Consider the following 27,337-nt stretch of genomic DNA (forward strand, 5'->3'; position numbering starts at 1 on the left):
TGCATTAATGAAGTACTCAATTGTAATCCATAGATTATTTCATGTTGCAATGATAGTTATGTCTAACTGACTAAACCCCTTAAATCACACACTTCTAACACTATATTACTCTACAGTGTTTTACCTTTCACACACACTCATACCTCTGCTTCACCTGTAGGAGTTGTGTTGATGAAGCTTGTGCGTAAGTTCAGTGAGGAAGCTCTGTGCTCACACATCTGGTTCCCAGGTGTTTGGTGGCTAATCTAAGATTTATATCATTTCCCCTTTCCCATGCTGTCAAACTCATTGTCACGATGGGCTAGTCCAATCATCTTTATGCCGGCTTTCTTCAGTTAACTTAAATTGTTCTCTGATGCATCCATCAGAGTATGAATGCGTGTGAATGTTAGTACGTACTTAAAAATCACTTAAAGCACTTAACTGATTGGATCAGTAAAGTGCTTTAAGTGCTCTGGGAGAGTAGAAAAGCACTATATAAGAATCAGCCCATTTAGTTGGTGCTCCCTTCCTTGGCCTAAGAAAAAGCATGGGATTAGTATGAATTATATTTATCTGGCAGTTTCCAATTTGGCAGTATCAGGCTGCTCTCCTTTGTCACCACTTCCCAGTTAATGAGGCGAGCCTGAACCATCCCTTAGATAGGCTGTTATAGATTTGGGCTTTCTTATGCACTGAGCATTTTTTTTACTTCACTTCTCACTTTCCATGCATTTACACACTACTACTGCATGTCACTCCTGAGCTTCATTCATCTTTCTCTGTATTCCTCTCACTTTTCTCCCAGTTGTCGTTCCTGGTCTCTCCACTTTTGTCTCTTCTTTTTTCCTCACCCTTTATCCATTCAAGGCAGATGTCTGCCCTTCCTTTAGCTTCTTTCTGTTGGAGATGTCTTGCTGTTCATAGTATAGTGGTTTGTCATAAGAAGTCTGGACGCTGGTGGTGGTGAAGATGAAGACTATACCTTGAATATAGCTCTGGCTGAGTTGGAGATGGGGAGGAGGTGGGATGCATGAAGGAGAGTCTTAAAGAAAGAATGATGGAAATCACAGATTTAAACCATGCAAAGTGAAGGCTAATTGGTTCAAAGAAGGCAGGCAAGAAGATGATTGGACTACAGTAATTCTAGGAACACATACAACTATTTAAAGATAAAAGTGTAAATCAATTGATTTTATTTTGAAAATCAGAGTTTGCTGAAGCTGTTTCCACTGTTTAAACTGACATCATGCAGTTTTTCTTCTCACCAGCAGAGGGCCACAAATCACCACCAATGAAGTTCAAGGGGACATTAGTGACATCAGAGCTGTACATCGGGGTAACATTGTGGTGAACATTGGGGCGGGGGTGTCAAGATCTCTGTCTAAATAAATAAATAAATCTGGGTAAATTCCCAGATGATTAAACATGCAACTATTTTGCTGGTAATGCCTGAAATGAGTAAAGAAAATCAACAGCCTATTTATGCAAGATAATGCATAATTTTATTGGGGGGGTTATATTGGTTGGGTCTGATGAATGGGGGGGGGGGGGGGGGGGGGTCATAACCCACCTAACCCCCCTGGAAATTACACCCCTGGAGCTGTACATATTGATCTCATCAACATGGAAGTTCATGCCTCTTTAATTGGATCAGTTTTTAAAAGCAGCTGTTTTTATAGAATGGCAGAAACATGAGAAATGCTGAATATCTTTAATATTTTATACACTGAGTACTATTGGGTGTCTGCTTATTCAGTCATGGAGCATCCAAGCATCCTGTCTGTTCTCAGGATTTGACAGCAAATTAAAGCAAAAACCATTCAAATGTGCTCTTAATATGAAAATCTGTTCCTATTGAGAGCGTCTTTCCTGTCCTGCTTAAATTAAACAGTTAGAGCATGTGGTGAGGTTGGAAAAATCGGTGTGGAAAAATGACGGTCTCAGATGTGTTTACACTGTGAGGTCTGAGCTGAACACTTCCTGTTTGTTAAACCTGATTTAAATACATTCCGATCACTTATCAATGGGAACATTTATAGAATCAATCACCTGTCAACGCTGCTTCCTGGAGTCCCTTTCTTTCATGCTTCCATGGTTTCGCTCAGTATCCCAGACTCTCCCTGCCTCCCCAAAAACTGAGGTCGGACTTTAAAGTCGTCATGATCACTGTCACCATGGAAACGTCACTTCTGAAAACACATAAAGCTGACTGATCGTTCATCAGCTTTTATTTTCTAGGGTCTCTTCCGGCGATGCGTAAATATGCATGTTTGATTCCTCCACAATAAAAGCCTCCTCCCTGTCACACTGCGGCGTGTCGTGATGCGTTCACTGTTAGGGAACGGCCCACCTGCGGCTCACCTGCCAGCCCGTCCCGTGCGTACATCAGGGTCCCGGAGTTAGCAGCGCCTTCTCCTCCTCGGGAGCTCCGATAAGATGGCGGATTAACGAGTTGACGTTTATGTCACCGACGCTGCAGTGACGGTTTGTCCCCGCGGAGGGGTGCGGGATCAGATGCGGGATATTTACGGTTTTCCGGCTGAGGTTTTCCGGTGGTGACGCCGGCCGAAGGCTAACTTCAGCTCTCTGCTGCGGCATCTCGGCCGAAGCCGCTCCGCACGTCCTCTGACCGCAAAACCGCAGGGGCAGGATCCCGGTTTTGACACCGACCCGGGTTTATCTGGGGTTTTATTGGTTCTAACTGTCAGGTGGGTGCACCGAGGACTAAAGGGGCCCTTTTTGGATAATTCGGCCGCAGGTATACCTCTGAGTGATGCGTACTGCGGGACTCTGATCCCGGAGAGTCTAACTGTAGAATCACATTACAATCGTCTTTTTTCTTTGAAGATAAATCGGTTTATTTTGGATCATCTCATTCTAAGCTTGAAGTGGGTAGATTCAGGACTAACGGGGACCTTTGTGGATAATTCGGCTCCAGGTAAAATCCTCCTGGGCTATGGAGACATGAGATACGGGCCGGACCAGGACCCCGACCCGAGAGAAGCGGAGCCTGTAGCGGAGCCTAGCATCAGGAAAATCAGTTTTTAGTCTCCATCCGGCTTATTCGGGATTTTTTTCAGCCGCAGATTTTGAGCCGCATGTCCCGGACCACGGGGGGTCTCTGAGGATCATCCGGAACTATGGGGACGCAGGGACCGGGCCGGAAGAGGATCCCGAACCGGGAGAAGCTGACCGGAGAGGACGATACTCTGAACCAGATCGCCCGGGAGGTGAGGATGTTTATTAATAGACCCGCTGGTGTCGATTTGATCGATCAGGAGGAGAAATTTACATCAGAGAAACGTTTCTGTGAGTCCCAGCTGGTCCCAGCTGTTTAGAGCCCAGGGCCGCACACTGCTCAGGGGCCCCTCTGGACCCCAGCCAAGACTTTATTTCACAGCAGAAGATCAGAAGCATTAAATTATTACAGTAAAATATTCATAGATCTGAATAAGGTCTAAAAAATTAACATTTTAAAATGTGTTTACATCAAAATATTAGGAACAAATCTTTAATTTTTTACTCAAATTTGAAAGTGAAATGATAAAATTAGAGTATAATTTGTGTTCCTATAGTTTGATACTTTAGAATATTATACAGTTTTACTTTCAGTATGTCACAGATCTGTAGCGGCGGATGTGGCTGCTCACTAACTGCTGATCTTTGGTTCCTCATATTTTCCATCTGACTGTGACGCCAGTCGATGGTGTATGGAGTCTAAATCGAGATTAAATCAGGAGATCTGCTGCAGGTCACGTTTGGTGTCACATCTGAGCGGTTTGTGGTAAAGACCTGATGATGATGATGATGATGATGATCGGGAGGAAAAAAAGTGTGTCATCCTGGGTGCTCAAGCTGGAAACTCAGACTGATGTTGTAGATTGACTGCTTTCTAACTCTGAGCCCTGACTATCATCTGTTTTTAGTAAACTGTCTGTTTCAGGTGATAGAACCTGGTACCAGACACTTTTTTAGTACCTACTTGACCTGGGTTTATAGTGACCAGAGGTGATCTGAAAATTACAGACTGCATATCACCGATTGGCTGCACAGTAACGTCACTTGATGAGTCATGAGAGCGCCTCCTTAACAAAAATCAAAACTGCCATTTTTGAAAGAAAGGACTTCACTGGAAGTCATTTGATGTAACAACTCGATTATAATGGAACAACGCCTGTAGTTCAGGGGTATCAAACGTAAGGCCTGGGGACCAGACTTGGCCCAGCGAGGACTCTAATCTGGCCAGTTGGATGAATTTGGAAGATGTGAAGGACAAAATGTTGGATTGGTAACTGTATTTTTTTTTTTTTAGTGCTGTCACAGTTAATCTTGTTAAAATGACGTTGGACGGCGGTAACGCATTAATGAGCTAACCGCGCTGACGTGTTGATGCCGTGCAGCCCCACGTACAGGACGATCCGCGATAACTCACTAACGGAAATTTGCCGCGTTAATGCGGTTATGGCATTAACGTCATTTTAACGAGACTAACCCTGACAGCACTAGTTTTTTTTATGATAAATTTGAAGTGTGGCAGCTGAAGTAGGAATGGTATGGATTTTCTTTCTCATTAAAGTGAGAAGTAGGGTCTGGAAATGAAAAGCTACATAGTCTCATCCATGTGTGTTAGTTTGTTTCGTTATGTTAGTAATTCCGTTAATATTCACTGTGTATGTACTGCAAACTTTAAAACACAGTGCAGGGTGTGTAGTTACAAATGTAACACATTTTTGGTTTTAGAAAAGAGAAGATGAATGGAAATGAAGACAACTAAAAACTGTGTGCAAGTGATCACCATCGTGACTGGTGATCTCACTAGTCTGTTGCAGCACTTGGATCCCATCACATTACAGGAAAACAGCATCTCTGCATATCTGCAGTACAAACCAGTTTAACTATGAGGGCAAGAACTCGTAAGTCATGATGTAGGTGAGATCCTGATTTGCTGTCATTGCCCGGTTCTGGTCAGAAGCTTTCATGGATGTGGAGTAAACATCCTTTCATCCAACTCAACACTCATCAGATTCAATGAAAACCCCCAGCATGTGTCACACCTCACTGTGGAGCTTGTTTTTGTTGTTGGTGCTGTTGCTCGGTGATAACACACAGACAGACAGGCTGATTTTCCTGTTCAGGTCGGGTCTTTAGCGACCTGAACTGTGCCAGCTCTCCTTTATAATCACTGCACATGTGAAGCCTGAGCTAACAGAGCCGGTCAACAACATCAGTCTAACCTTGCTGATTCCCCGCGTGCAGGGGAACGCTGAAGGGAGGCTTTTGGGGCGTCGGTCGAGCTGGCTCCGGTTGTGGTTCTTCTCTCAGCGGGTGGTGGCACTAGCTGTGGAGCCTCACCCTGAAACTGGTTTGGCCACATTCAGTGAGCCTGAAGCGTGCGCACGCACACACACACACACACACACACACACACACACACAGCCTTTAGGCTGTGCCTTTAGGCTGTGTGTGTGTGTGTGTTTCTAATCAGCAGTGTGGACACTGTTAAATCAGGGGGTTTTTTTCACTGGAGTCTGGTGTGACACAAATACCAACGTTTTCCCTCCCACTGACCTACTGGGAGAACAAACAAACACTCTGTACGTGTGTGTGTTTGTGTGTATATGTGCAACCTCTCTTAATCCCCTGCTGAAGCACAAACATTAATCTGCATTTCAGCAGTCACAACATGACGAGCCCACTCATCTTCATCACCAGCAGACTCATCATCACTGCAGCGTAAAGACAAAAAATCTTGTACATGTTTAACTATACCGTCAAATTCATGTTTGATAAAGTAAAATGTTTTTTAAAACCAGTAGAAGTGTAATATTCAGGAGTTTATAAGTACAAAAAACAAACTGGTGGTACTTTTTATTCTTTAAACACTAAACTAGTTTTTTTATTATTTAAAAAAAAATTAAAAAGATGAATTCAAATTATGAAAAATCTTTCAAAAAAATTAGGTACGTTTACAATAATGAATGTATAATATAATAAAATAACTGCATTAAAATATAAATATTAAAATTAGTTTGAAGTATTTAAAATTGTTTTTAAATTTGTTAAATTTGATGTTTTCAAATTGAAATAAAATCAGATGTGATGTCAGAGTTGAGTAGAGCTGCCACGATTCGTCGACTAGTCACGATTATAGTCGATGCATCGTTTGAAGCTTTGTAAGATCCTGAAAGACGCAGGAATAAATAGTAGGATTTAAGAGTATAGTAACTGACTGAAACAGAAGATGGGAGCAATGTATCTACAAGGATGCCAGCTGCCGTTAAACACCGAAGAAGAAGCAGTCTCCAGTATCGTAGCTGTGTCCAAATTCAGGGGCCGCATTTGTAGGCCAATTAACAACATGACAAAGGCTGTCCAAACTCGAAGACTTCTCCAAATGCGGCTGACAAATGCGTCCTTAATTTCCCCAGATTTGAAGGATGGGTCAGGTGTAGGGTTGCCGCAATTAGTCAACTAGTCACGATTATGTCGACTATCAAACTCGTCGATGACTAGTTTAATTGTTGATGCGTCGTTTGAAGCTTTGTAAGATCCCAAAAGACGCAGGAATAAGTAGTAGGATTTAAGAGTGTAATAACGGACGGAAACAGAAGATGGCAGCACTGCATGTACAAGGATGCCAGCTGCCGTTAAACCCAGAAGAAGAAGAAGCTGTGTCCGGTATCGTAGCTGTGTCCAAATTCAGGAACCGCATCCTTCTGTGCCCGCATTTGTCGGCCGATTACGTTACAGCGACACGACGAAGACTGTCCAAATTCGAAGACTCCGACAAATGCGGCCGACAAATGCACCCCTCATTTCCCCAGATTTGAAGGATGGGTCGATTCGTGGCCTAACCTATCCCAGAATTCATAGCGCGACCCTGCTCAGTTTCCAATAATGGCGGCAGCTAGTTAGTTTTAATATAACTCTTATTATTCTTTCTGGGTCACAAAACAAATGTTTAACATATTTTCAGGCAAGAATGTAGCTGTGTAAACTTCAAATATCAGTTTATCAAGATACCACATATTTTCAAAAGCGCTCCGACGTTTTGGGAGACGTCTGTTACCCACCAGCCCGATAGCTAGCCGGGGTTCAAGGTTCACTAGAGCCAGCGAGAACACCAGACTCCCGGCAAATCGTTTCCAAACCCACCACCGTCTTTCAGTATTTTATTTGTTCTTGAGTAAATCGGTTTGGCTGAGATTAAAGTTATAGTTTTTACACAGCTGAATAAACGTCAAGCAGACAACTGATTATCAGAAGTGTGAGATGCTCGAGAATATACTCCGGTGTCCTGTTATATTTTAGATAGCAAGGAGCAGACGGCTGAGTTTATTAAACTCCACCAAGACAATCTGCAAATTTCATTAAAAATTTAATAAACTATCATCTTATCTTTATTTTTGGTTATCACATACCTTAAACACTTCAAGCTGTAAGCTAATGATAGTTATATAAGAGCAGATGCATGCTGGTGCAATAAGCTGTATGTTTTACGTCCAATAGATACATGATCTGATTAGTTGACTAATTGCAAAAATAATCGGTGACTAGTCGACTATCAAAATAATCATTTGTGGCTCAGGTGGGTGCTGACAGTTAGATGGAGGGAGTGTCTCAGGTATGAAGAGAGGTGGATGAACCACATTCCTCCTGCAGTGACAGAACACACACAGCTTAAATGTTGACAGGTGTTTGCACACTCAGGTGTTTGCATACTCGGGTGTATTGTCCTTTTAAGTGGTGTCCTGGAAACAGCAGTTTTTCTTCTCTGGTAATTTAAGTCATTTCTGATGTTGTCACAAGTGTGGACACCTTTTCTTTTTAGACATACCTGAGCTGAGGTGTGTGTTATCAGGTGATTTGTGGCAGCCAATCACGTGACACTAGGGCTGTTCGATATAACGATATATATCGGCTGACGATATAAAAACATCTATTGTTTCATTTTACACTATCGTTTGTTTCATATTTTTTCATCGTTTTGATGGTCACTGTAGTGGCTATATTAATTCCTTAAAGTTCTCTCTTTCTCTTATATTTAATATAACCACACTACAGACGGACAAGCGCCTGTTTTTATGCGTTGTCTTTAGCAACAACGACGGTAAAACCATCGCATGTCCGCTTGTTTATTTTCCACATAAACCTTTCACAATAAAGCTCAAGATCCTGTTGAGACTTTTCAAAACAAACTGAATCACGTGAAAGAGTATGCAGAGTATTTATGGATGAGAAGCAAAAAAGAGCCGTCAGGTGCTAAAAAATAAACCTTAGACTCAAACGTTAGAACAGGCTTTTCCCCTCAGCACGCCGTGTAATAAATACTCACAATGAAAACGGCGGCCGTTACAACTTGTGTCTAAAAAATGTATAGTTTCATGCATCGATTAAAACACTCGACTCCAGGTACATGATGCCCAGCTGGAAACACTTCACGCAAGTCGAGCTGCCCGAGATTCACAGAATTTACAGAAAATGTTCAATTTTTGTGATTTATATCGTTATTGGGACGATAGATGTCTTATATCGGGATATGAGATTTTGGTCATATCGCACAGCCCTACGTGACACCTATAGATTGATTCAGTAATTAAGACGATGTCTCCTGTGGAGTAATTGATCAACTGGTGTCTGACTGTGATCACCTGTACTTTATAATAATGCTGTTGTTGTGCTGATAAATCTTTTTGAATTAACCTGAGAGACACACAGATGCCCCCTGCTGGACTCACCTGAGACTCACCTAAAGAATCAGACCTCAAACATTTACATCAGTTTCACACCAATATATTTACTGTTTTACATTTGCACAGTATTTTAGATTATTATTGCAAGTAAGATGTTGTTTTTAATAATTTTATTTTTTTCAGATAAAATATTTTTAGTTTACAAACTTTTTTTACTTGTATTTACATAATTATTTAATGCTTAAAATAAAAATGAAAGATTGTAAATAAGAAGTGTAAAAAAAAAAATGTTTCAAAACAAGCAACAAACTGTTTATTAAAATGTAATTTTCATGACATTTTTTTTATTTATTTTGGTGTGAATTTTTTTTTTTTTTAATTTAAGCTTTACTGTCATTACTTTTTATCAGCTTTAGTTTTACATTTAGAATTTAATTTAATAAAAGCGGGAAGTGGTTCAGGTTTATGGTCTCTAACAGTGACTGATGACATCACTGAGTGTATTGATTAAAACTGAGAGGAGTTTGATCAAGTTATTGATCAATGACGAACAGATGGCTGAATGAGGCTTTTATTTATTTATTTTATTTTAACTTACATTCTTATTAAAATTACATAACATTCATGTTTTATTATCAACCCTTTTTAAAAAAAAAAAAATTTTATTATAATTTTTTTTATTGCTGACTCTTAGCATTTGAAACCTGTGACCCGGTAATTGGTTATTAATCACAAAATTTTGGCTGATGTATTGATCTCCGTGTGTGTTCAGGCAGAGGCGCGGCTGGCAGCTAAGCGGGCCGCGAGAGCCGAGGCCCGAGAAATCCGCATGAAGGAGCTGGAGCGACAGAAAGAGGTTAGCAGACTTTTATTTTTTCACAGGGAAACAGTTTATTTTACAAGCTTGTGACAACAGTTTGATGCAAGGAGGAAAAACTGACTTCTTCAGGTATGTTTTAAAACCACGTAAATAAGAACAGTTAAATTTAAAAAAGCAGGCCATCTTATTGTTAATTCATTCATTCTAATGACCTTTGACCTCAGTAAACACTGTTCCTGTCCTCAAGTCTTATCTTATAAAATTTCAGGCTGTGCAGCAGGGCTGCATGCCGTAAAAAAAACTCAGTTTACTAAAGAGTAAGAATAAACAAAGACAGGAAGTCATCAAATTGTGTTTGTGTGAGGTCAAAGGCCAGTCTGACTGAGCCTTTAGTCACCGCTCGGTCTGAAGTATGGAGGTAACCCGGCCTCGTCCTGCTGTGGTGAGTCTCAGAACAACTTTATTAACAACAAATTATTACAGTGTGTCTGTTTACTGATTGTTTGTAATGATTAGTTTGTTTTCATCAGGTCTTCTGATTTTGCTTCTTATTCCAAAGATATAAAAAATAAGAAAGGGCTTTGAATGACGGGTCATTAATCAGTGATTGACTGATGAATGAGATTCAGAAAAGAGCTGAGCATCTTCAGCCTCTGACAAAGTAAAAAACTGCTTTTGCTGTGAAAGTCAGACAAGAAGTTAAATAGTTACATTTCTATAAATGTGTAGTTACTTTGAAATTGTTGGAGAAGCAGACTCTGGGTTTAAAGTCTCAGCTATTATCTCCCACTGAGCTGCAGTCTGTTTGTGTCCTCTGTCTTCATTATCTGACCCTGGACGCCCCTTTGACCTTTGACCTCTGGCTTCTCTGACCTGTTTTTTCTCTCCTCTCGTTCTTCCTTTAGCTGTTTCACAGTCATAAGGTATGAATAAGTCCTCCATTCAACCTTAACTCATTCTTTCTTTTAGTTTTATCTTTTTGGGGGCACCAGCTGGGTGGGGCTTTGCACTAACTCCACCCAGCTGGTGTCCCCAGAAGGACAAAGCAAACAGATTTCATATTTTGTCTTTGAATAGTTGAAACTTTGTCCTTTCCGCCTTTTGATCTTCTCCTCTTCCTCCTCTTCGTCCTCCTCTACAGAAGTATTACGGTGTGGATAATAAGTGGGGTCACATTGAGCAGTGGATGGTAGGACTCTGTGCGAGTGTCAGGCTGACACATGAAAGCTCCAGTGGACATAAAAGGCCGTTTCATCATATTACCTGTGCAACAGCTCGTAGTCAATCATATGACTCTAAAACAAGACTCGAGTAATAATAAAACACGGTCTAATAAAAAATACCCGTCGTGTAAGTACATAATGATTACATTTAGATAACAGTGTAGCATATTACATGAGCTGTATATGCAAAATGCAATCAATGCAATGCATCATTAGAAATGAAACAATGTACAGTGTAACAGAAATGAATTTAAATAGGCGTTGTATTAGAAGTCATTAAAAAATAGAAAAAAAAGAAAGAAAAAGTATCTGATTTTAGAGTTTTATAATTATAATCAATATTTTGAACAATGTAACAGAACCTGTTTTCTTTGTAACATAAAATAAACCAGCCCTTTGAAGCCTCCCATGTGACTCTAGGCTGTACACATTAACATGAGTTACATTTAAGAGTGTCACAGTTTGAAATAAAATACTAATAATGTCATTTGTTTGATATAAATATAAAAGAAAGAAAAATAAAATTGTATTGCAAATGCCATAATTTTATATTAAATGTTGAGTTCATATTACAGGACAGAGATCGTGACGATAATACATCAAATATTGAATTTAATTTTGTTAACACAATGTGATTCAACATAAATTAAAGTTGAATAAAAGTTTAAACTTTAATGCGATTTAATGGAACATGATGTAAGTAAAAGCAACACTGAGGTATCTTTTATATCATGTAACACAGCAGCATATTAAAATGTAATGAATATAAAAAATTAAAAAAAAAATAAAACAGTATTACCTTAATGTAAGCTACATGTATATGAGCACAGTTTAACGTTATGTTAAAAGTCAAATAAAACTGAGCCTGAATCCAGATGTTTGAGTGAAACCAGCTGATTTTTTGTCTCTGTTCAATCCTAAAGCCTGACCCCATTTACCCAGCTCTTTTTTTAAAAGCGCGTAACAGCAGGAGTTTTCATGTGTCAGCAGGACGCCACTGTCTGTTGTTGTTGTTGTTGTTGTCTGTTCTGCACGTGCTCAGACAGGCTCAGATTAACGGCCTGTTTAATCCTGTCTGATAGATTATCAGTTATCATCCTCCCAGTTACCATTCCTGCTCGCACGTCTCTGCAGCTGCCGCTGTTTCACACCTGCGTCTGATTTCTGTTTAATTCTAATTAATATTAATTTTTATATTTGTGTCAATTTTCATTTATTTTTAAATTAATAGAACATTACTTTTAACTGCTTTTTGTGTATCCACATTTTTTATTATTGTATTTATACTTTTACACTGTGTTTGACTCCCCTAAACAGACCTCTTTTATTATTTTTCTTTTCTTTTTCTTTTTTTAAAATAAGAACTACAAAATTTTTGTAGTATTTTGACAGGCTATGGTCTGTCATTTCTCCCCCCATGCTTCTTGTCTGCATGCAGCAGCCTTCATGTGTTTGTGCTTTATTAGACCGTGCCAATCATGCAATAACCTGCTGTTTAGCGTGTTCAGAGGACACCTGCCGCCTTATTCTTTGGTTTCAATCTTTTAACCTGCTTTCTACTTTGTGGCCTTTCAGGAGGATAGTGAGCGGTATTCTCGCCACTCTCGGAGGCACGCGTCGGTCTGTACCTCTTTCCTGTCATTTTCCTGTTTTTCTGTTTCTTTATTTCTTTAACAAATTAAAAATCACGCGTGTTACCTGTCCACTCTGAATATCACACCTCCAGTTACGACCTGTGTGGAAAGTTGTATTTGGGACACTATGACATCATTGTAGGCATGGTTAGTTTCCACTAACTCACCAGGAGGTCTAAGTGTTTGGTCCCCTAAAATTTAAACACAAAGCAACATCCTAAGGCTGGATCAACTTCTAAAGAACATTAGATCATCCAGTGAGCTCTGGATAGTTTACACTCAGGTCTAACTAGGGCTGCACAATTAATTGTTAGAAAATCGCAATCTCAATTCAGACTTATGTGCGATCTCATTTCCAAATGACAACGATTTAAAAAAAAATAAAAAATGAGATGACGATAGTATCGCATTTTGATCCGGGACATAATCTGCATAAAAACAAGCGCTCACTCTTCCTGCTCAATAAATGACAAGGGCGGAGCCTTATACCACGTGATACAGAAGCCAGCTGGCTGCTAAAATTGGCAGGGAAAAAACAACGGAGAGCACATGAGAGATGACGAAGCTGTAAAGGCCAAGAAAGTGACAGGAGAAAATCCGTCCCGGTCAACCACCCAAACATCAATAACGGGAACCTTATACAGCGCTTCCCCATACCCGTCGAACTCGCGCAGGCACAAAGAAATTACGGAGGCTATCACTTATCACCTGGCTAAAGATATGGCTCCCATCAACACTGTGCAAAACAAGGGATTTAGGAAAATGATCAACACCCTAGACAAACGCTACACAGTGCCATCCCGCAACTATTTTTCAAATGTTGCACTACCTGCTCTATACACGCAGTGTCGAGCAACGGTGGAGACGGAATTACAAGCAGTACAACATTTTGCAGCAACGACAAAATGTGAGACATTTATTGTTTTTATGTTCATTTATTGTTTTTATGTTCAGTCTCAACTGTTACGAAGTTGATGTGCAGTTAATAAGTGCAATAAATATTTATACTGGAAAAGAAAATCGTGGGAGAATCGTGATCTCAATTCTAAGCAAAAAAATCGTGATTCTCATTTTATGCAAAATCGTGCAGCCCTAGGTCTAACTCAGGTCTAGTAAACTGAATGGTTTTCTCAGACCGTTTGAGTGTTGTTGTGAAGATTTTTCAGCCTGGGGATGTCATTGGTTCAATTCAACTCAATTCATTTTAATTGGTTTTTATTTATATACCAAGGCTCGCAAAATTTCAAAATCTCTGGTAGCCCTTCGGGCAGGCACTCTTCAGTTTTTGGTAGCCCAAAATAAATTTAAGTAGCCCGAATAAAAAATAGAGCAATTTTTTAATGTTTTGTTTCCTTTACAATATTATACATTAAAGTATAATATTGTAACGGAAACAAAAATTAATCAGAAAGTTGTTAAAATACAAATCACAACAACTGTATAAAAATTACAATCATCAACTCAAATACTTGGTTCTAATTGAACAGAAATTTCTATGAACTTGTAAGAACTGTGTAGAACATGAATCAGTCTGTGTCAGATCCTGAATCTGAAATTTCCACTGAAGTCAAGGGTAAGAGGTAAGGGGAACCAAGATCGAGGCCATTTGCTTTTTGAAGTTTGCAAAGACTGCTAAATTTTGACAATGGTAGTTCACTCTTTGCAACATAGTACGCTTTTGAAAGATTTTTCAGGACTTCTTCTTGTGCTTGGTTTATTTTTAGTATGTTTTTTGCAATTGCTGTTTGTTCTTGGAAAGATATTGCAGACTAAGCAATAATGCATTTCTTGCATTTCTCGTGGGTTCTGATGGGGTCTTTCTTAAAATTACTGGTCCCAGTTACAAAGGCGCTTGTGGACTCAAATGAAATGAAACTCACAACACACCTGGCAGACCATGATGTTATTTAGCTTGTCATATTCCAGCCACAGAAATTCTTTTGTCCATGAAACCAAAAAAGCTGAGCTTTCTTTTTGCCTCATAGTCTGATTTGTCATAACTTTTCCGTTTTGTGGTAGGCTTTTATTTGGCTGCCCCTTCTTCACCCTGATCTGTCTTATTTGGCTCAGCAGAACTAATATACCGGCGTAAATCCTGCTGCTTTTACACACATACTTACATAACGGTCAGCGATTCTCTGCGCAATCAACCTCTCACATGTTTAAGCTTGCTGTGGGAGATTTCACTTGTCACGTTTGAATAGTAAGCTAATGAGTGATAAGACGATGTCAGAGGAATTGGTGCGCAATTAATCGTCACTCACCAATCAGTACTGTCGCTCTCTACACACCGTTCGCGCGATCGCAAAGTGAAAGTGAAAGCAAAAAACCAGGCACAAATTCAAACGCGATTTCAATATGTCACATATTGACAGTGGCTCATCGATGCCAATGAGATAATTACTCAGCTACATTTTCAAAAGAATGCAAAAGCATTGACATATATTTTCCCTTCCTATGATAGCCCGACGGGCAGGGCTGAGATAGATTTTGGTAGCCCGACTGGAAAAATCGCTAGCCCCGGGACGTCGGGCTAGCGATTTTGCGAGCCCTGTATAGCACCAAACCACAGCAGCAGTCACCTCACGATGCTTTATGTTGTAAGGTAAAGCCTGTGCAACGACAGAATCAGTGACGTGAAGAACTGTGCTGTCTGTTGATGCTCTGCTTGTTTGATTGCAGATCTCTGACGATGAGGAAAGGATGTCAGTGGGGAGTCGAGGCAGCCTCAGGGTGAGTTCACATCTCAGCATTTTAACCACAGAAGAGTTTACTCCATAAAAACTGGGTTTTTATGGACACTGCTCAGGTTCTGCTAATGGACTGCGGCTCGTTAAGCTGCTGTATGAAGCATTTTGATGGTAAATGACAGAGGTTGAACGTGAAGAGTAGATATGAGCAGCTCGTTCAGAGCTGCAGAGCTTCATGCTGATTACTGCAGGTTATGTATACACAGGGAAGCTGCTGCGGCAGCTGTAAGCAGGAAAGGGACAGGAGGCCGATTAATAATCACAGCAGGAGGTTGAGTCACATTGTGAGCTTGCTCATTGTGAGGTCACTTCTTGTGAAAATAAAGAGTCTGGTCATCTCCTCCTGTCTGCAGCCTTCAGCGTTTTTCTGTGATGCTCCTCGCTGCCACGGCTATAGGGTCTGACTCTCTGACATCACTTCCTGTGGTTGTGTGTAGCTCAGTAGAAGATCAAACTGAGTAGCAGTGAAGTTAGAGCAAACCTGTCTTATGATCAAACTCATTATTGACCTGCATGTTGATTCCATCCTGATTAATCAAAACATTTAAGTTCCATTGATCATTAATGAGTTTGATCAGTTTTCTAAAGATTTATTTTTACATCTTGATAAAGTGATAAACAACTGATGACACCAACTCTTTTCTTTCTTCTTTCCTTCCCTCTCTACCTCCTTCCTGTGTCTCCTTCACATTTAATTTTTGATCCTCATTTTCTCTCATCTCCTTTCTTTCTTCCTTCAATCCTAATTTTTCTCCCTCCATCCTTTTTCTCTCCTTTCTCTTATTTCCTTTTCACCTGCGTTCATTCCTTTTCACCCTTCCTCTTTTCCTACTTCCTCTGCACCCTCCTCCTCCTATGTCCAGCCTTCGGACTACAGCGGGTTTCTGGGTTCTGGTTCTCGGGCCTCTTCCAGGGCCAGTTCAGCTCGGGCAAGCCCAGTGGTGAGCTCTCATCTCTGGATGTCTAAGTCTGACTCTGTGGCTCCCCCTGCTGGCTGCTCGCAGCCTCACTCATTGAAGTTTACAGTAAAACTCAATCAGTCATATCAATAATCAGTGTTTCTGTGTTCAGGTGGAGGAGAGGACAGACAGAGAGTTCCCAGATAAAGTGAGCCCACTCTTGATTTTATTTTATCTTTTTAAAAACATCATATGTTTTTTAAACTTGTGTAAAATTTATGTTTAATTTTTATTTTTTAAAAACTAAAATGCTGTAATTTTACCAAGTAAATAAATTTTTTGTTATTAATTTATTTTAAAAGATCTGATATAAATTTGGTAATCATCTTTGTGTCAGGGCTCTAGGACGGCGTCGACGCTGTCAGCAGCCACTCTGGCCTCGCTGGGTGGAGCCTCATCTCGCAGAGGAAGCTGTGACACGTCGTTCTCCGTAGAAACCGAAGCGTCCATCAGAGAGATGAAGGTCACGTTTAAAAAACCATAAAACAGTTTCTTTAGTGTTTGAAACAAGTTGAATTCATTAAGACTTTAATAAATCTGTCTCAAGCACTCACCAGTTTTAGTGCTCATGTTGAATAATGAATTAATGAATAATAAATAATTAAATGTACAAAGTTTGTTTCGAGGGCTTTACTGTGATAAATATGAAAAAAATAAAAACCTATTTTGTGACTGTAGGACTCTCTGGCAGAGACGGAGGAGAAGTACCGTAAAGCGATGGTTTCTAACGCTCAACTGCACAATGAGAAGTCGACTCTGATGTATCAGGTGGAGACGCTGAGGGAGGAGCTCAACGACATGGAGGAGCTGCTGTGGGAGACGCGGCGCCGCTGCGACGATGCACACAAGGTCACATATTTGTATATATTTATATTTGCAACCACGTTTGATATGAATACAGTCAAAGAAAAAGAAAGTGTGTATCATCATTATATATCATCACTGTGTCTCATTTATTTGACAAAAACTGAACCCAAATATAGAACCACAAGTGTCTCAGTCGGGCTGAGGTTTGTACGTTTGCGGCACCTTGTTTCTAACGGAGATTTGCTGCCGTGCTTTGGATCATCGTGCTATTACCCAGTTTCAGCTGTGACACTAACGGCCTCAGATTTAACTCAAACTTTCAGTTCACTTTCTTGTCACAAGAAAGGAAAGTTGTTCAGTGCAGCAGCTTATATGATTTTGATTACAGCAGTGAAAAACATAAACATGAAATAAATACAAAAACCGAATTATTACAAAAAAAATTAAATATACCTAAAATTTCATCTGTGAAGGTTCTCAGTCATCCAGGTCATCGTAGTTATGGATCTTGGAAAGCAAAACGTCTGTGCTTCTTTAAGTTTCTTGAAGACGTTTTGTTTTTTTCTTTGAGAGCTTTAACCTCAAATGTAAAGGCTGAAATTCTTCTTACAGGCTGTGATACATTCAGCTTTCTGAAGCACCAACACCTCTGAGATTACAGCGTTCTCAGAGTATCTTACTTCCTTGTTTCACAGCAATCTGTAACCCAGAACGCACATTTCACAACATGTAATCAGTAAAAAGGATTCAATAAAAAAACATTATCATTTCTCTGAGACTTGCATGGTGTGATCTCGGGGTGAGTTTGGTGGGACGTCCTCTCCTGCGTTGAAGGTTTTCCACTTGTGAATAATCTCTCTCACCGTAGAATGATGGACCTCAGATTGTTTGAAATGAACTCATAACCTTTCCCAGATTGACACGAAGCAGCAGTTGCTTCTCTAAGATCATTGATTATGTCTTCCTTACCTCCATGTTAACAAACCTGAAACTTCAGAACTGCTCAAAATGCACCTTGGTGTTACCGACCCTCGTAGTTCCTTTGGAAGCAGTGAGGCTGGAGTTTGTTCTTCACGAACAGTTAAATAATGTGAAATAAAGACACGGTGTAATATTAGATGTGTATTACGTTTGGTACATAAAGCATAAGCAATTAAAGAGGGTCTTCTTTTTTTTTACCATGTCTGTAATTATCTTAACTGCAGATTTGAGGATTTATTTTTTTTCGTCTGCTGTTGTTGTTTATCAGTGTGTGTTCGTGTGTGTTTTCAGGAGTGGGAGCGTGAGCGTCATGCTCACAGCTTACTGCAGTTTCACTTCAAAGACATGAAAGAAACTCTGAGACAGACTGAGGAGCTGCTCACGGTTGGTTAACACGCACACACACACACTATATTACTTTTAATTACAGCGACGACATGTAGCAGAAACAGCTGAGCACACGAAGTCCAAAAAGTGAAGCGAAAAACAGAGATAGATATGACACCAAACAAACAAATCGGTTTGTAATTCATTTGACATTTTTGTAACAGTATATAAGGAAATTATCTGAAAACTTTGTACACCAGTGAATTCATACACTGCATAAAAAAAGGCTTACAGTATAAATAGGCAACATGTCTTTGACATCCCTACAATAATATGTATTTACATATATATATTTATAAGCCTGCTCATTAGAAAACTCGTATGACGGTTTGTGTTGACGGTTGACTGGGACGTCCAGGTGCTTGTATGGGCCGTGTGGCCATCCTATTCCTCCTCTTTTTCCTTCCTTCCTCCTTCTTCTGCTCTTTACTCATTTTTACTGCTTTCTGCTGCCCTCGTCTGGGTCTGTGGTGAACAGGAAGTGACTGACCTGCGTTTGAAGAGCAGCAGTTACTGTCAGGAAGTTTCTGACCTGCAGGAAGCGCTGCAGTGGAAAGACAAAAAAATCGGGGTATGGTTTCATTCAGTGCTTTACGATTTTCAAACTTAAGTCTGAAGCTTCACTTCTTCTTTCTTAGGGTTTTACTTTTCTTTCCTTCACTAACTCTTTTCTTTCTTCCTTACTTGCTTACTTCTTTCCTCTCCTCCCCGCTCGTTGTCGCTCAGGCGTTGGAACGGCACAGAGAAATCTCGGACATTGTTTGCATTGAGCGTGACCGGCTCAGAGACGAGGTGGTTCGACTGCGAGATTTACTAAAGGTATCAAACTCTGAAGAGCAGCAGGAAGAGCTCAGAGTTTAGACTACATCTGATTTCATCAGTTTATCATTTTAAAACTGAACATTAGTTCCATAAACTAACAACATATAAAAACCTTCTTTAAAAAACAATCTGAAAAACCTTTGAGTTTCATTTCACCTAAAATCTCATGCATTGCACTTACACAGGATTAATTGTTAAATTTTGTTCTTATTCTAATGAACCTTGTGTCAATTTAAAATTAACTTTTTTAGGTATGTAAACCCGTTAAAAAAGACTTAAATTTGGCCTTTTTTGTCAAATTACAGCTTTATTACACAAATTAACTTTTTAGATCCCTCATGTTTTATATTTTTATTACTGTTATTTCCCTGTATGTCCTATTTATTCACCACAGAACAGAGTTCCAATGAACTAATGAAACTTTTAATTTCCAGTGGGTTTTTTTTTTTTTTTTTTTTTTGCAAAATTGCTTCTTTACTCCTTTAAAACTATTTTTTAATTGATCAAATTGTTTAATGTTTCAAAAAAAAATTATCTAAATAAATGTAAGTGAATACATATATTTACATGAAAATGAAAAGCTTTCATCTAAATAGCCATAGTCCATTTTAGCATAAATTATATTGTTAAAATTAAAGTTAATTAAAATTAAAGTTAATTAAGTTTATAACTTTCTTAACATTTCGATTTGTGCCTCTAAATCATAGCTGGACTGGCCAGCGGGCCGATGACTTATTTATTTATTTATTTTGTAACGGCATGAACAATGAGAGGTGGTGTTGGCCAGATGCTGGCTGATGTGTAAAAATAACTCAGTTGTCCGAGTATCAGGTGAACTGAATTTCAGGTAAGAAGTTATGACCTGCAGTCTATCTGGGTCGGATATAAACTAAGTTTAGGTGTAGTTTATTTTCGTTGTGCTGACTTTTTACAGTCAGTTACAGTAACTCATACTGCGTGCGAGCTAGCATGACGGAGTTTCTACACAGCTGGGCGGGTGCTATGATGTTACTGATAGAGATATGATATCGGTTTGGTTATGTGGTGAGAGGGAAACATTAGGATGAAACCAGGAGATGTCCTTACTGAATCATCAGAGCTGAACAGGTGATGGAGAAACAGGTTTACCTTTTAGGTGACATGAATGAGTTGAAGGGAAGTTATGAACTGTTTCTGAGAGACTAATAACACCAGGATCCTTTTCTAAGTAGCTGACAGCTGGTAACTGTGCAGAGTCTAGCAAAGTTTTGCCAGGGGGCCAGGTAGGGCATTAACAGGGAAAGGGGGGCACAAAGAAGTACTTTTCTTTCTTATTCTCATTTAAAATGTCTAGCTTTTATTAAATAATTATCTGAATCTTACGACCAACATTTTTATCTGACGTAAAATGTATAGAAATCATACATATACCAACAAGACAGTGTACATCACTGTCACAAAAGCATTTCTTTTCATTCAAAGGCTTTATGTCTTTAATACCTGGTGGGCCGGTCTCTAGTCAAAATGCCCAGGCCGGTTTTTTGTCCCAGTCCAGCCCTGCTCTAAATGTGAAAGTTTATTTTGAAACATGTTTTGCTAAATTACAGATTATTCTCTCTGCACTTTAACCACTTAAATTTATACTTGCAAAAAAGTTTCTTTTAGGGTTTTTTTGTTTATTTGTTTGCTTTTCTTTTGTAGGCACTCATTCCTTTTGAAACTGTGTCAGTATCTAAACTCTTTTTCAACATTTTTCAGCATCTTTAAACTAACTTTTTGAAAAATTAAACTAATTCAGAATTTATTCTCTAAAACTTTCATTACTTTCTTTAGTAAAATTACGATGTTCCTTTTAAAGCATTTAAAAGAGGGGTTTATGTTATTAGAATATTTATTTTAGTTTGCTGTTTTTAAATTTTATGGCAAGCTTATAAAAATAATTTCTAAATCTTATGCAAATACATCGTGACATCTGTTAACTGTCACAGGACAGTTAATGTGAACATCTGTGCAGCTGTTTAAGATTTTTAAAAAGAACTGTAGGCTTTCTGTCTAAATACAAGAACCAACGTTCACACACAGAGGGCGACTGGTATTGATCATGTTGCTGACTGATTACTGATTTTATGAATTTCTGCTGGACAGAAAAACGGGGTGGCCATCTCTCCTGACATTACCACCAATGGGGATGCAGAACTCGGTGGGAACGAGGACGATATAAGTGCAGAATCTGCCTCTCGACTTGCTCAGGAGTCTCCTCAAGGTGGCAGAGAGAGCATGCTTGGTAGGACCCAAATAAACCTTTCATAAGAATTAGTGCTGTGAGCGTTAATCTCGTTAAAATGATGTTAACGCCATAACCGCATTAATGCAGCAAATCCATGTTAGCGAGTTACCGCAGATCGCCCTGTGCGTGGGGCTGGACAGCGTCAACACGTTAACGAGCTAATCATGCTAATGCGTTGACACCGTGCAGCCCCATGCAGTTCTTTTAATTATTTACACATTTATTATAAATATTAACTATTTTTTTGTTATTGTTTTTATTATTTTATTTTTTTTGCTGTATGTCCAACTTATAATTTATGATTATGCAAGTGTACATGTAGAAGAATAGGTGCTAACTTTACAGTAGTTAATGTGAATGCAAATAAAGCATTAACTTATCAACACCATATTATAGTTTTAATACCAAAACATTTATTTTTAATGTTAACATTTTGAAATTACAATTGTCGGAATTGCTACGATGTTTTAAAAGGTGTAATTCAGTGTGTTCATTTTTAAAATCAAGAGTACATATTTTTATTCAGGATATTAGTTTGTAAATTACAATTTTGACTTTTAAAGTCAAACAAATTGTAACTTTTAAAAGTTGTTATATTTTAAGTCATTATTGTTAGTTACACAAGTTTGAGGCAGGAATATGACATATGAAATTTAGAGATATGTTAGCATAAAACTGGAGTAGTTTATTTTCACTTGGCATTGGTAATTTCATTTTTGTAATGTTTCATCTCCTTTTACTTTACTGAACCATTTTCTTTTTTGTTTGTTTTTGTTTCCCTTTTTTTAAAATATTGCATGATGTGCATGTCTGAATGAGTCTCTAACAAAAACATGCTTGTGTAATCTTTCTTTAATTTTGATAAAAATCTCAAATGGTTTCAATCGCTTCAGCATCGTATCTGGATTTTTAAAATCAGCTCTTCGATTTCTTGCTACAGAAGATTAATTCAAGAATCGACGTTTAATCCCTCTGATCGCCTCCTTCCTTCATCACCACAAGCCAGTTAATTCTCTTCTAGACAGTTAATTTATGTTTTACTTCTCTAAGAGTCAGCTGTGTTTGGTCCTCCAATGTTTCTTCCTGGTCTTTCAGGAAAAACTAAAGAGTGGGAGAGAAAAGAAGGCAACAGACCACCTGAGAACAACAAGAAAAACTACCTCTGGAAGGTTCTTAAACGGTCAAAGTCATTAAATGACATTTCCACCATCAGCAAAAGCAAGTCGATCAAACAGCCCATAAAAAGACGAAACACAGCTGACAAACATCTAGGAGGAAACAAGACTGCAAGAACCAAGCAACCAAGACCCAAGACAATCAAGAAAATGCAGAGCAGGCAACATGGACGTCTTCTGCATAGAAAGAAAGGAGCCAAAGTACGTATGAATAAAGAAAGGCCAGGGGCTGCTTGTAAGATATATGAACCAAAAATTGCAACCAAAGCTAAAAATGAATTTGGGCTGGTTTCAACAGCACCAGCAAACCAGGATCCAACAGAAGAGACACACTCCTTTAGTGAACAGATCAGCAAAACTAGGAACAAGGAAAATTCAGAAAAATGCCCCAAGGTTGTTTCACCTGTTCTCAAATCAAAACTTTTTCATCATCCTACTGAACATGTCATTCAGGATAGCAAAGTGGTCCTGCTTAATGTATCAAGTCAAAAGTGTGATATTTCTGGTAGACTGGAAGAGATTCAGGTGGATAAAGACACATTTCACGAAAGAGCTCGATCACCCAAAGAACTTAAAGACCAGAGGATTCATGAACCAGCTAGACAAAGTTCCTCCGAATGTGCAGAACGTAACATTCAAACATCAACATCATTTGCCCCGCTGGACATCTGTGCTGGTTTGGAAAAGATGACTCAAAATATCCACCAAGGATTTGCTGGAAATCAAGTTTTTCTAGTTGAAATCTCGCAAATCTTCTCAGAAATCCTGGGATCTCTTCAAAAGTGGACTTCAGATGTGGAAAATATATTAAAGAACAAGCCTAGTCAGCACAACAAAGAGCAAACTGGCCACATGATGGATCCTACACTCAATAAACATGTGGCAAAATGTCTGACCCGACCTTTAGGCCTACTGAGAGACCATTCAGCTTCAAGGATGTTGGAAGTAGCCTCCACAAGTAAACTGTATGCAGATACTCTGGGTCCTATGAATGCTGACCAAAAGGCACAAAGGACCATGTCTAAAACCCATGAGATGGAAGTGGTAGAATTGTTTGTAGGAAATCCTGCTGATATAGATGAAACAACTGTAACAAGCTGCTCGGAGCCTTTTGTTTTTATCGACTCCTACTTCACTAAACCTCAAGAGGCCACAGGAAAGGTGTCTGGGTCAAATCTTGGTTCGTCAACAAGTTCAAAGAGATTCAAGAGTCAAAGCTGTCACGTAGTAGCTGCCAAAAATTCAAAGGAGTTGGCTGGAGACACTGACAGTTGTGAGGAGATCAACGAGGAGCGGGATGACCAGCAGATGGAGATGGAGACTCTTGCTGAAGATGGAAAGTTTATTTCTGTGGCGACTAGCATGAAATACGGCAGAAGACAAAGAGAGTCATGTTCAGGCTGCAGGAAAAATAAAAAATCTGAGTGCAGCATTTCTTAAATCACAAGAATGAAGGAAATGATGATTTAGTAGTCACAGTGTTGGAGCTTTAGATTCTAAATTATTAGACTGAAATATCAATGAAGCATCAGTACTGTTATCAGTACTTAAGTATTTGAACTGATCAAATAAATAAAGTGAATATTTAATTCATTCACCTATAAATCTGTTCTTTACTGACATGTTTTTATAAGCTGACTGCTTGAAAATTGTTTTCTTGACAGTTAATTGCAACACTGTGCAAGGGTAAGCAGCTGTAAACTTTAACTGCCTGACTTATAAGTGATGTTTCAAAATATGTAATCAGTCTCCTTCTATCATTTGAGGAAATTTTACCAGTTAGATATGTTAATAATGGTAATTGTGTGTGTGTGTGTGTGTGTGTGTGTGTGTGTGTGTGTGTGTGTGTGTGTGTGTCAAATTGTGGGAAATAATTCGGTGTACCATTCAGGTCTTATTTTTGTGAGTAAACTTGTTTTGTTTTGTTTTTTGTCCTAATAAAATGAATTTGGAATCAAAACAATTACATGAAATCAATTCTTTATTTCTGTTAAATGGGTTGATGGTATTTTTTCAGATTAATAAAACGCACTTGTTTGAAAAGAATATTTGTCTGTATTTTACATTTGACATTTTCCATAATGAATAAATTAAAAGTTTTATTAAGTAATTTTTGACTTGAGGAAGCAGAAAGGCTTCAAATTGGTGCCCAGTACACTTAAAGAACTTAAAGAACTGATAACTTCAGAGTTAGAGTTTTAGATTAGTTTTTCAAGGATCTACATTGGGTCCTTTTATATTTTCTATCATGTTTCAGCTGCTCAGACACAACACATGCAAAGTGTGTTTGAAAAACCACAACTAGTCAAAGGACTTTACTTAATGGAGCTTTCAACTTCCATGTACAGGATTTATTATTATTCTCACATAATGCATCACTCATAATGTTCTCAGGAAGGATCGGCACAGATCTTTTCCAACACGATTAAAGGGGCACTGTACTCACAATCAATAAAGCTATAATGAAAGGCAGATGTACCGAATCAGTGTTAAACCATAAAAAGATTCAGGCTACAATAATATGACTGTTTCCTGGACTTATTTTTTTCTGCTGTTTCAGAGTTTCGGCTGAAAAAACTTTTTGAAGAAAGAGAGAGTTTACAGGATCAGGTGAGTTGCCTGTATTATAAAATTGGCTCTCATGGAAATCACCTCCACTGCAGATTTGTTTAATCAGATGTTAGCCAAGTATATGAAATGTGCTTCTGAATGTGTGAACAGGTGAGGCTACTGCAGTCTCAGCTGGATCAGAGACAGAAGATCGTCACAGAAGGAGTTCAGAATACAGAGAACGATGGTCTGGAGAACGGGATGGACTCTCATCTGCTAGAACTGCAGAGTGAGTCTTGATCATTTTCGGCCTTTTTAATCTTTCATCCTGTTTAATCTTCCTCATCTACCCCTTGCAATTCTTCAGTTTCATTTTTTCTGTTTATTTTTGTTGTTGTAGTATTCACAAATGGATTTGTGAAAATTCTGTGAATTTGTTGTCAGTAAAGTTGCATAATAATTAAAATGATCATTAAGTTTCTTTGGTCGTTTGATTTTCTTTTCTGTAGGAGATGCCAACAGACAAATCAGTGACCTTAAATTCAAATTAGTGAAATCTGAACAGGAAGTCACCACGCTTGAACAAAATGTAAGTACTGACATGCTTAAGTGTTTCCCTCCCAAATTGGTTCAATCTCAGAAATATTCAAACAAGATAAATCTTTGGAGCGCCTTTATCATAGGTGCACTGCATTGACAGAAGTGTTTGACCACACCAACTGTAAATCCCTGTTTATCTAGGCCTCTCAGTTCCACTGAAGGAAAATGTTCATGCTTCAGCTTACTGTCACATTTTGGAAAATTCTCTACTTCCAGCTTTGCGCAAACCGTTTTGGGGAAGGTTCTTTTCTCTTCTAGCAATCTGTGCCACTGTGCACAAAGCGAGGTCCATAAAGGCTAGAATGAATGAGTTTGCTGTGGAAGAAATTAACCGCCCTGCACACAGCCCTAATATCTGCTCCATCACATACCTTTGATATGAAGTAAAATGGAGACTGCAAATGTCAAAACATCATTGTCTGACCATAAGCCTTCCCAGAAGAGCAGGAGCTGTTTTAGCTGCAATGAGGGGATCAGTCAAGATGTGTGGGATGTCATAAAAGCTCCTGTAGGTCTTTCTTGTAGCTTGGCCAGAAAACACAACAAAACTTTCAATCTGTTTAGTTGTACTCGCTCCCTCCCTAAAAGTCCACTTTCATCTGACTTCATCAAGAAGTTTGAAACTTTATCTGCCTTAAATAAGACGGTTCATGTTGCTGTTGATGTCCTCAGGTAATCCGTCTGGAGGGTCAGGTGAGTCGCTATAAAGGGGCGTCGGAGAACGCAGAGAAGATCGAAGATGAGCTGAAGGTAGAGAAACGAAAGCTGCAGAGAGAGGTGAGAGCACCACCTTGTTTCTGGGACATGACTTTCCCTGCTTTGTGTTTTCTGGTTTCTTGGGCATGTATTCTGTTTTCACTGTTTTCTATGTGAGCACTAAGGAACATTTGTTGTTTCCATGTTTCTCGCAGCTCCGCTCAGCACTGGATCGGATTGATGAGCTGGAGGCCAGTAACAGCCACCTCTCCAAGCGCCTGGAGAAGATGAAGGCCAACCGTAATGCTCTGCTGGCCCAGCAGTGATTGCTCTTCCCATCTTCATCTCCAGAGACAATCAGACTTGAACAGAATGTCTTTGCAAGTGCTTGATTTTACTCTAAATAAGCACCAGATATGTGGAGTTTGCTGAGTCAGTGAAAACAAACCAAAACCAGAATCTGAGAAAATGAAATGTGATCTTTAATGTAGCTCTGTGAACACATGCCATCCATAGTCATGGCAGGATTTACCACATCGGACTTCAGACTGTAGCATTGTCCATCCATCAAGCCTCAGAGGACAAAAAAACAGAGCATATCGAGGCAGGAGACACAAAAACCTCCACTGCATTAAAGCAATGTATTCTAGTTCAACATCCACATATTTTAGTTCCAGAGGTTGGAGCAAAAATCAGCATGTTGGCTCAACACTCTTTACGCCCCAGCAGAAGCTATGAAATTCTGGTTCCACTCAGTATGTCTTTACTAGAGCCATTTGTAGAAGCTTCATAGTACATCCATGGTTATCTTTAGGGATGGGTATCATTTAGGTTTTATCCGATACCGGTGCCAAACCGGTACTTTTGAAACGGTGCCGGTGCTTAAACGGTGCTCAAACCGGTGCTTAAAGAATGGAGAATACAAAATTGTCCAAAAACCTCTCATGTTCAGCTGTTTTTTTTTGTAAAAAGATAACAATGTTAGCCTTTTC

General features: G+C 39.1%; 1 protein-coding gene and 1 long non-coding RNA gene across 10 annotated transcripts; one reads left to right on the forward strand and one right to left on the reverse strand.

Moving 5' to 3' along the window:
* Positions 1-746: 746 nt before the first annotated feature.
* LOC102081432 (uncharacterized) lies at positions 747-2,151 on the reverse strand. The gene is made up of 2 exons (XR_266052.3): positions 2,032-2,151; positions 747-1,024 (listed from the first exon to the last, which is right to left on the reverse strand). It is a non-coding gene; the product is annotated as an uncharacterized LOC102081432 (long non-coding RNA).
* A 130-nt stretch (positions 2,152-2,281) lies between these two features.
* Positions 2,282-27,280, forward strand: lrrfip1b (leucine rich repeat (in FLII) interacting protein 1b). 9 transcript variants are annotated; one of them, XM_013270764.3, is made up of 19 exons: positions 2,311-3,212; positions 9,448-9,531; positions 10,401-10,418; positions 10,637-10,684; positions 12,294-12,338; positions 15,035-15,085; positions 15,966-16,043; positions 16,174-16,209; positions 16,399-16,524; positions 16,740-16,910; positions 18,141-18,233; positions 18,715-18,807; positions 18,963-19,055; positions 21,183-21,321; positions 25,060-25,109; positions 25,221-25,338; positions 25,559-25,638; positions 26,322-26,426; positions 26,561-27,280. In XM_013270764.3, the coding sequence occupies exons 1-19, from the start codon at positions 3,123-3,125 to the stop codon at positions 26,669-26,671; spliced, it is 1,629 nt and encodes a 542-aa protein (XP_013126218.1). In that variant the 5' UTR covers positions 2,311-3,122; the 3' UTR covers positions 26,672-27,280. The 9 variants fall into 9 exon arrangements, with proteins under 9 accessions (XP_013126214.1, XP_013126216.1, XP_025758677.1 ...); XM_025902893.1 differs by lacking the exons at positions 25,559-25,638; positions 26,322-26,426; positions 26,561-27,280 and adding an exon at positions 22,420-22,700 and having other exon boundaries at positions 2,300-3,212; positions 25,221-25,337; XM_019351731.2 differs by lacking the exons at positions 25,060-25,109; positions 25,221-25,338; positions 25,559-25,638; positions 26,322-26,426; positions 26,561-27,280 and adding an exon at positions 22,420-25,053 and having other exon boundaries at positions 2,285-3,212.
* The last annotated feature ends 57 nt before the right edge of the window (positions 27,281-27,337 follow it).

The sequence above is a fragment of the Oreochromis niloticus genome, linkage group LG23, assembly GCF_001858045.2.
Source record: "Oreochromis niloticus isolate F11D_XX linkage group LG23, O_niloticus_UMD_NMBU, whole genome shotgun sequence".
Lineage (NCBI taxonomy): Eukaryota > Metazoa > Chordata > Actinopteri > Cichliformes > Cichlidae > Oreochromis > Oreochromis niloticus.

Coding starts and splice junctions, on each gene's coding strand:
- lrrfip1b (XM_019351731.2), top strand. CDS start 3,123: ATGGGGACGCAGGGACCGGGCCGGAAGAGGATCCCGAACCGGGAGAAG. Junction 3,213..9,447: donor TGAACCAGATCGCCCGGGAG/GTGAGGATGTTT, acceptor GTGTGTGTTCAG/GCAGAGGCGCGGCTGGCAGC. Junction 19,056..21,182: donor GACTGCGAGATTTACTAAAG/GTATCAAACTCT, acceptor TCTGCTGGACAG/AAAAACGGGGTGGCCATCTC.